At 41.8% G+C, this 9,704-nt stretch overlaps 2 protein-coding genes across 2 annotated transcripts in view; one reads left to right on the top strand and one right to left on the bottom strand.

Moving 5' to 3' along the window:
- The window catches only part of LOC103519858 (protein singed wings 2), a 9,518-nt gene extending 5,773 nt beyond the window's left edge, over window positions 1-3,745 (bottom strand). The window contains exons 1-4 of the mRNA XM_026831183.1: window positions 3,198-3,745; window positions 2,359-2,512; window positions 1,722-1,898; window positions 972-1,052 (exon numbers count right to left, since the gene is read on the bottom strand). Of these exons, the coding sequence (XP_026686984.1) occupies window positions 972-1,052; window positions 1,722-1,898; window positions 2,359-2,512; window positions 3,198-3,397 (612 nt within the window). The 5' untranslated portion in view covers window positions 3,398-3,745. The remainder of the gene's footprint in view (window positions 1-971; window positions 1,053-1,721; window positions 1,899-2,358; window positions 2,513-3,197) is intronic.
- A 661-nt stretch (window positions 3,746-4,406) lies between these two features.
- LOC113471774 lies at window positions 4,407-9,605 on the top strand. Its single transcript, XM_026831182.1, has 7 exons — window positions 4,407-4,703; window positions 5,992-6,111; window positions 6,761-6,846; window positions 7,952-8,020; window positions 8,332-8,376; window positions 8,642-8,686; window positions 9,324-9,605. The coding sequence occupies exons 1-7, from the start codon at window positions 4,448-4,450 to the stop codon at window positions 9,411-9,413; spliced, it is 711 nt and encodes a 236-aa protein (XP_026686983.1). The 5' UTR covers window positions 4,407-4,447; the 3' UTR covers window positions 9,414-9,605.
- The last annotated feature ends 99 nt before the right edge of the window (window positions 9,606-9,704 follow it).

Here is a 9,704-nt window from a genome sequence, read left to right as displayed (position 1 = left end):
CCTATTAAATAGCCCTGCCTCTGCTTCACTATTTACTATTTTTGTTCCCTTGTTCTGGGAATCGCGCGTTTTCCAATGTTTCGGGAACTAATTTGGAAAAAATAGAAACAAACTACAACTGCCAAAGAAAGAAGAAAGAGAAAGAAGGAAGAAGAAGAAGAAGAAGAAGAAGAAGAAGAAGAAGAAGAAGAAGAAGAAGAAGAAGAAGAAGAAGAAGAACGAGAAGAAGAGGAATGAGAAAAAGAAAGAAAAACCCCTTGGAAAAACTCTTTGTAGGAAGTAGGAAGGTACTTGCCTACGCAGGTATCTACTCCTATGCAGGGAAACCCCTTTTGAAAGACCGTAACACAATCCACACATAATCGACCGGCCGTCGATCGCTGTTCACAGAATCCACACTGCCTCGACAACATACATAGATTCTCCTCGTCCATCGACGCGACGGCTGGTCGACTATGTAAGTGTGTGTGGAAACAGCTTTAGACGTTTTCTATTTTCCATGTACGAACTTCAGTAGGTATTTAGGACCCGCCAAGTGTAATATTTAAGACTCGGCCTATTCGCATGTGCTCTATCCTGTCTTCCTTCTCTCTTCGATTTCGGTATGATAAGACCATAGCAGTTACAGTTCCCTCTGTCAAACCTCTTAAAAAAAAAAGTATCTGTGATAAGATCGAGTATAAAAGTATTGGCCCATAATTCGTCCCGCTATGGAAGAGAGAAGGAGTTTGGAGGACAGGACAGGAGAAAGCCAGGATAGGAGAAACTACCTACTGACTTAGGCGTGACTTTGTGAAGATTCATCTTGAAAAGAAGAACACCAGTAACTTTTACTCTTCACTGACACCTCCCCCTAACTGTCTTCACAGATAAGGGGAGGTGTTATTGAACACAGCTAGGGGGAGGTAAAAGTTAGGCACTTGTGTTCTTCTTTACCTACTGACTGCCATGTTTTTTTCCTTCCCTTTCATGTCTAGGACACGTAAATGAGGAACGCTGTGGAATGTGGTGGTCGAAAGGTCTTCCAAGTCAAGATTCGCCATGATAATCACCTGAAATGAAAAGATAGTGGTTGGGTGGAAGATCTAGTGGTTTGGTGGAAGATCTAGTGGTTGGGTGGAAGATCTAGTGGTTGGGTCTAAAGGTTTGTTCATAAATAGTTGACGGCCGTCGATCGATGTGAATTTATCGTGAATTGATGGTCGATCGACGGCTCGTCGACCAAGTGTGGACACACCTTGAGCACTCCTCTAGGAAAACCCTGCCATTTAAAAGAAAAATGAGATAGATGCAGGCCGTGTACGGCTTGATCGGGCGATGAGGCTAAGGCCCGACTCACATTGAAAGAGTAGTCGCACGACTTTTAGTTCGTAGTCGCTTTCAAAGTGCAAAACCTATGAAAATGATAGAGACTCTATAAATCACTCACTCCTTACAAATAAACTCAAGTTGTACCTATTTTCCTTTCAGAATTTTCCCTCTTCTGAAACTCGTTTTCCCTCTTTTCGCATGATAGCGCCTGTAACCATAGGAAATCCTAGATGACGCCCCATCGAAATCGGTTCCGTTTCCGAAAGAAAGTACATAGGCCGGCCATTCACCATCAGGTAGACCTGACAGGTACACCTGATCAGGTCCGCCTGTCAGGTCTAGGTACCTGATAGTGAGTGGCTGGTCTTATCTTCTAAGTAGACCTGACAGGCGGACCTAATCAGGTCTACCTGATAGGGAGCCTTACCTTCCAAGTACACCTGATGCAGGTCGGGCAAATTATCCAACATGGCGGAGCTCAGGGTTAGGAACTTGTTACCTCGTATGTCTAGGACACGTAAATGAGGAACGCTGTGGAATGTGGTGGTCGAAAGGTCTTCCAAGTCAAGATTCGCCATGATAATCACCTGAAGTGAAAAGATGGTGGTTGGGTGGAAGATCTAGTGGTTGGGTCTAAAGGTTTGTTCATAAATAGTTGACGGCCGTCGTTCGATGTGAATTTATCGTGAATTGATGGTCGATCGACGGCTCGTCGACCATGTGTGGACACACCTTGAGGACTCCTCTAAGAAAACCCTGCCATTTAAAAGAAAATCATAAAAAAACTCTTTTTTTTTTTCTTCTTTTTAGAAAAGTTTCGATAGAGGGAACTGTAACTACTGAGATCTTATCGTCCCGAAATCGAAGAGAGGAGAGATAGGATAGGATAAAGCCTGCCGTTCCGAGAACGAACCTGATCAGGATAAAGTTCGTCCCGGGTGGGAATGGGAATAGTTGACCCAGGGAACTAGCGCTTACAAGGCAGACGCACTACCACAGTGGTTACAGTTCCCCCTCTCAAAACCTCTTGGTAAAAAGTCGACTTACTTTGAGCTTGTGCAGAGGCGGGAAATCATAGACTAGCCTCGTAATAATGGATCTGGATAGAGTGAACTTCTCTATCTTGTTGTAAAGACGGAGTAGCTCCGGATTGAAATAGTTCTGATACCATTTGCACAGTGACAGGAACCGGATTCGGTTGCTGAAATAATGACAATTTTGTTAGACATAGGTAGGTAAAAAGACCCAAAATAACAGTTTTTAACCCAGAAGGGGAAAACTATAGTATTTCGGGGTCTGTGCCTTCGCTTGACCCAGTGAGATATAGTTGATGTCTGCCGGCCTAGAAGGAGAGCACTGGAAGAGGGATAAAGAGCCTAGTTACGATTCGGGAGAGACTGGGGTCCTCGGGGGGGAGAGGCCCAGAACCAACCGAGGGGTAGCGAATCCCTTTAACTCAAATTTTGGGGACCCCTGACCTCCGTGGCTCAAATTTAGAGTGTTTGCTAACCCCTGTAGCTCAAAATAGTGTAATTTTGCACACGCCCCCGATAGATCACGGAAGTTGAGTAACTTTACGCCTCTTAGTATCCGAATAGGTGTGTCCATCTCGGCAAATGTGTGCTGCTAACTTGGTAATGTGAGGAGGCTGGTAACTTGTCACTGAATAGTCTCAATACTGAATGAACCCCATCACTAAAAAAAACTTACTTTAAGATGTGTCCACACATAGTCGATGTAAATTTATTGTGAATAGATGTGGATCGACGACAATCGATGGCCGATCGACTATACATATTTGGAGTTTGGACACACCTATAAATCCCTTGAAAAAATAATAAATTTCTGTCAAAAACAAATTGCTACCTGATGAACTATTTACTCACTGTAACTCATGAGGAAACGCATGTACCCCGTGCAGGGTTCCAGCACAAGTCAAACGTCTGGCTTCACTCCGGATGTCACATCTATACACAGAAGACGTGCACAAGCCCCCCGGCTCAGGACTGAGCTTTGTTGACGTCGCCCTGAAAATGAGGGAGGCGAGAGAGCAAAGTGCGATGCTCCAGAGAATACCAAGTTCCATTGTTTTAAAGGAGATTTGCTTCCCCTTTTTGACACTTTTAGGAGGAAGCTAAGCGATTTGATATCTCACGACTTTAAATTCTTGAAAGGATTTGATTTATTATTTAATTTATTTTAATAGTTATTCTTTAATATTTTCTATCAAAGTATCAGGAACTTTTGTATTCTTTAGATGGGTCTATAGTTTTATAGTATTTTACTTGAAAAATAAATAGAAATAAGTTAATTTATTGGTATTTTCCTACGAAAGGAATCTGACTGAGGTCTACAGTTCACCAAATTACTAGTATTGTTATTGTTTTATTTTTAATTGCAATTAAAACAAAAAAAAAGAGAGAGAGAGAGATTAACATTAGACTGAAGCACGAAAGGATGATTAAGCTAAATTAATCTTATAACCATGTTCGGGAGTTGCTAGAGAAATATTATCTCAGGATTTGTTGTCTCAATAAAGTAAATATTATGCTAAAAACAACGTAGGGTTTTTTTATGACTTTGAATAGGGTCGTCAACGTAATTAGATACTAACCTTATTTTTCACAGTCGGGCCTCCATTTCTTCCTCTCGCTTTTCCCTATCCAAAATTTTCCTGTAAAAGGAAAATACTATTTACCTGTAAATAGGTATCTGTTTGTTCAAGATAAGGGCACTTTACAAAATTGTTTGTTAGTTTGTTTTGTTTTTTGTAGGTAGGTATAGCCGTTAAGCACCTCCATGAAGTAAGAACTTCTTGGTCTCTTGGTATTGTTCTGAAATAAAATTCTGAATTAACCTTTAGTTTTAAGAAATTTTATTCTTAGTTTTCATTTTTAAGAAATAGAATAGAATATACCCTGTTTATAATGCCAGAATGAGACTGAAAAGTCCCTTTACTCCTGCAGTCTAAACAAGGTCTTGTGTATTTGGTACAAAAAAATAAGTCAGTTCAGTTTTAAGAAAATTCACACGGTTCATGATACGCGTGTCATTAGTGTGCATTTAGTGACGAAGGTTAATTTCCATCAATTCCATTACCTCCTTACAATTTCCTTACGTGCGGAGGGTACTCAACATGACGGACAAGAAGCTGCTCTATCTGTACTCCACATACGTGGCTCACCTCACCATATACACGTACATCTACGTGCTCCTCTACGTGGGGGACTCCCTGCATAGCCTCGTCCACAACGTACTTCTCTACGCCATGATATCGTACGAAGTTCAGTACGTGGATAATGTGATCGTTCTGGACGTGCTGTTCGAGAAACTGAACGGAGTTCTGGAGGAGTCCATAGAGCGGAGCAAAGCCTTCGGGTATAGTCGTGTCGGTGAGTACTCCAGGGGGTCAATGAACTGTAGACCTCACTCGGCAAAAGCCGTCTTAGGCAGGGTAGTATTTAAAGGGGGGGGGCTTCGGGCTCTAAGGTGTGATAATGATAATATTATGTATACTGAGGGTTATCACAATGCCAAGAGTTTTCTTTGAACTCGCCAAGTTGATTTACACAGGCCAGTATTTCCTGAACTCTTAAAAAAAAAAAAAGAGGTTTGACAGAGGGAACTGTAACTGCTATGGTCTTATCGTCCCGAAATCGAAGAGAGAAGGAAGACAGGATAGGAAAAAGCCAGCCGTTCCGAGAACGAACATTATCCCATCAGCTTAGTTGGTAGGATAAAATCCGCCCGGGCGGATTTTATCCTACCAACTAAGCTAACTAGGCTGGCAAAAAAGATCTTTTATTTTCACTGCCCTGACGCAAAGACCAGTCCCTATAATATTTGGTTCATCTACTACACCTCAAAGTTTCCATTATTTTCCCTCAAGTCAAACCATTTTTTTTTTATCAAACAATGTAAAACAAATTCAAACAATACCAACTTGGTAAAACTCTCACCCTGCCTCCTCCCCTGATAACGAACGTGTGAAGTGCTGAAGTTCAGTAGATTTTTTTGTTTTTTTTTTTTTTTTTTTTTTTTTTTTTTTTTTTTTTTTTTTTTAAGAGGTTTGACAGAGGGAACTTTAACTGCTATGGTCTTATCGTCCCGAAATCGAGGAGAGAAGGAAGACAGGATAGGAGAAAGCCAGCCGTTCCGAGAACGAACATTATCCCATCAGGATAAAATCCGCCCCGGGCGGGAATCGAACCCGCGGCCTAGCGCTTACAAGGCAGACGCACTACCAACTAAGCTAACTAGGCTGGCAGGTGTATTTCCTGAACTCTTTATTAACTGACTGAAAAGTATCTGTGGTAAGATCGACTATAAAAGTATTGGCCTATAATTTGGAGGATCCACTTACATCACGTAGGTACATCAAAGGAGGTCTTATCGTCCCCTTATATGGAAGAGAGAAGGAGTTTGGAGGACAGGACAGGAGAAAGCCAGGATAGGAGAAACTACCTACTGACTTAGTCATAGATTCTGGCGTGACTTTGTGAAGATTCATCTTGAAAAGAAGAAACACCAGTAACTTTTACTCTTCACTGACACCTTCCCCTAACTGTCTTCACAGATAAGGGGAGGTGTTAGTGAACACAGCTAGGGGGAGGTAAAAGTTAGGCACTTGTGTTCTTCTTTACCTACTGACTGCCATGTTTTTTTCGTTCCCTTTTCCAGATAAACCGACCTCATCCAATGTCAGACACTATGAACTCTGGGAGATCTGTGATATGCATTGGACGCTATGTCAACTAATAGAACACGATATTAATGGACACTTCAGCTTTCGACTTCTCGGTAAGTGAAATGAAAAAGCTACCAACACGTCACGTCACTTCACGTGAGCTCATGGGGAGTCAGAAAGATGTAGTTCAAAGTTTTTCCACAATATTGTAGGTAATCAGGAGAGTCACACTACTATCACCTCACGTGAGCTCATGCGACGTGATGGTAGTGTGTTTCTACCTTTATCTTCCCGAAATGGAAGAGGGAGGGAGGACAAAATGAAAGGGGGCCAGGCGTTCCAAAAACGAACCTTATCATGTCCAGCGTCATTGGTATAATATCGGCCAGATATTTTTCACTAATTGAGATATATCAGTTTGGCAGATAAAACTTTAGCTACTTTCTTCTCATTCGATTTTTGGCCCCAATCCCACATAGAATAGCTCTCCTAGAAGCTAATCCTGACCAGGATTAAATGATAATCCGAGTTTAAAATTCGGCCCTTAGGTGCTGGGTCAACACGAGAACACCAGAAAGTAAGTAACCTACAATACACATAATAAGAGTATAACTTAAAAAGAAAACAGAAATAGGTAAAGGCAAGTAGATACTGACCTGAAGGTAGGAAAATCCAGCAACAACCGATTACCCAGATGGTCACCCATTCGGATGTTAACCATGCGCAACGTTGCTTAACTTCAGTGATATTGCTTTCTTGCAGATGGTCGGAGCGATCACAACCTATTTGGTTATCTTCATTCAACTGCAAGAGTCGAGTGTTTGGAATATCCCCAAGACAGCTATTTGGTAACTTTTGCTATACAGTTGATCAATCAATCCGTGAAAAAGCCATCCTTTTAGGTTAGGACCTCAGAAGACGTATATAGGGTGTCTAGTCGTACCTTGGCCCCCGTTGTACCTTGGTCCCCTGGTACTTTTCTAGTACCAGGTCCCCTGGTACTTTTCTAGTAGGTACCTACTTTGGCAATTGGCCAAAAAGCAAGTGTTCCTTCATACCCAATAACGTAGGTATGTATTGTGTTTCTTGTTTAAAAAATACGAAGTAATAGATATTTCATTGCTAGATCATTTGCCATTTGCGGAGCTCAGGGTTAGGAACTTGTTACCTCGTATGTCTAGGACACGTAAATGAGGAACGCTGTGGAATGTGGTGGTCGAAAGGTCTTCCAAGTCAAGATTCGCCATGATAATCACCTGAAGTGAAAAGATGGTGGTTGGGTGGAAGATCTAGTGGTTGGGTCTAAAGGTTTGTTCATAAATAGTTGACGGCCGTCGTTCGATGTGAATTTATCGTGAATTGATGGTCGATCGACGGCTCGTCGACCATGTGTGGACACACCTTGAGGACTCCTCTAAGAAAACCCTGCCATTTAAAAGAAAATCATAAAAAAACTCTTTTTTTTTTTCTTCTTTTTAGAAAAGTTTCGATAGAGGGAACTGTAACTACTGAGATCTTATCGTCCCGAAATCGAAGAGAGGAGAGATAGGATAGGATAAAGCCTGCCGTTCCGAGAACGAACCTGATCAGGATAAAGTTCGTCCCGGGTGGGAATGGGAATAGTTGACCCAGGGAACTAGCGCTTACAAGGCAGACGCACTACCACAGTGGTTACAGTTCCCCCTCTCAAAACCTCTTGGTAAAAAGTCGACTTACTTTGAGCTTATGCAGAGGCGGGAAATCATAGACTAGCCTCGTAATAATGGATCTGGATAGAGTGAACTTCTCTATCTTGTTGTAAAGACGGAGTAGCTCCGGATTGAAATAGTTCTGATACCATTTGCACAGTGACAGGAACCGGATTCCGTTGCTGAAATAATGAAAATTTTGTTAGACATATGTAAAAAGACCCAAAATAACAGTTTTTAACCCAGAAGGGGAAACTATTTGCAGGCAAACAACACGAAGAACATAGTGTGTGAACATTTGACACCGAGTACTAATCCCAAAATTATCAATCAGGTTAGTGACGGTACTGTAATAAAATGAGCTGTAATTCAGAAGCCAAGACAATGAAAAAGAAAGCTCCATTTTGTGCTTAACCTAACCCTATAATAACACTGTTCACTGCTCATTTGTGACAGCTCCTTTTGGAAGCAATTTTCCATTGACGTGACTTCTGCACAAGTACCAAATGAGCTAGTAATAAGGTTAATTGAACGAAGTGAGGTCTACGTTTTACGTTTTAACTCTGGGACCGTTATTTCTATTTTTAAATGTTAAGATGTTAAGAACGAATTTTAGTAAAATCTTTTCTTCTTCTTCTTCCTCAGTTGAAAGTCATGGAGTCCCAGTTATCCGCTCACAAGGCTGACTTTGATGCGGTGCCTTCGCTTGACCCAGTGAGATATAGTTGATGTCTGCCGGCCTAGAAGGAGAGCACTGGAAGAGGGATAAGAGCCTAGTTACGATTCGGGAGAGACTGGGGTCCTCGGGGGGAGAGGCCCAGAACCAACCGAGGGGTAGCGAATCCCTTTAACTCAAATTTTGCGGACCCCTGACCTCCGTGGCTCAAATTTAAAGTCCTTGCTAACCCCTGTAGCTCAAAATAGTCTAATTTTGCACACGCCCCCAATAGATCACGATGCGGCCGGCATTTTCGAGCTGCAAAGATCTTTCGTTGCCTGGGTAAGTAATATACAGGGTGCGGCAAAAGTCCGGCCAAGGTCAAATATCTCCCGTTTTGGAGTTAAACATCACTGCTAGGGTTTTTAGTGACGAATGTTTTACCCTCCATTGGGCTAGAATCTACCCATGTAGATATGCGGCCGGCATTTTCGAGCTGCAAAGATCTTTCGTTGCCTGGGTAAGTAATATACAGGGTGCGGCAAAAGTCCGGCCAAGGTCAAAAATCTCCCGTTTTGGAGTTAAACATCACAGTATATGTAACTGCTAGGGTTTTTAGTGACGAATGTTTTACCCTCCATTGGGCTACCGTAGATACTCCTTTGATGCGGCCGGCATTTTCGAGCTGCAAAGATCTTTCGTTGCCTGGGTAAGTAATATACAGGGTGCGGCAAAAGTCCGGCCAAGGGCAAATATCTCCCGTTTTGGAGTTAAACATCACAGTATATGTAACTGCTAGGGTTTTTAGTGACGAATGTTTTACCCTCCATTGGGCTACCGTAGATACTCACATTTTGACTTCACCCAGCCGGATTGAGGACGGGAAAATCCAGCAACAACCGATTACCCAGATGGTCACCCATTCGGATGTTAACCATGCGCAACGTTGCTTAACTTCAGTGATATTGCTCTCTTGCAGATGGTCGGAGCGATCACCACCTATTTGGTTATCTTCATTCAACTGCAAGAGTCGAGTGTTTGGAATATCCCCAAGACAGCTATTTGGTAACTTTTGCTATACAGTTGATCAATCAATCCGTGAAAAAGCCATCCTTTTAGGTTAGTACCTCAGAAGACGTATATACTTTGGCAATAGGCCAAAAAGCAAGTGTTCCTTCATACCCAATAACGTAGGTACGTATTGTGTTTCTTGTTTACAAAATACGAAGTAATAGATATTTCATTGCTAGATCATTTGCCTAGAAATTGGATAATAGATTAAAAAACAAAATCAAATTTTTTTTCCAAGAAGTCTTATTTATTTTTTTTAATATTCATATTTTATTCATTTTTTTTAAAT

Source organism: Diaphorina citri, unplaced genomic scaffold (genome assembly GCF_000475195.1).
Source record: "Diaphorina citri unplaced genomic scaffold, Diaci psyllid genome assembly version 1.1 scaffold2997, whole genome shotgun sequence".
Classification (NCBI taxonomy): domain Eukaryota; kingdom Metazoa; phylum Arthropoda; class Insecta; order Hemiptera; family Psyllidae; genus Diaphorina; species Diaphorina citri.
Note: the sequence above shows the minus strand (reverse complement) of the source record. Positions and strands in the feature narration are given on the sequence as shown.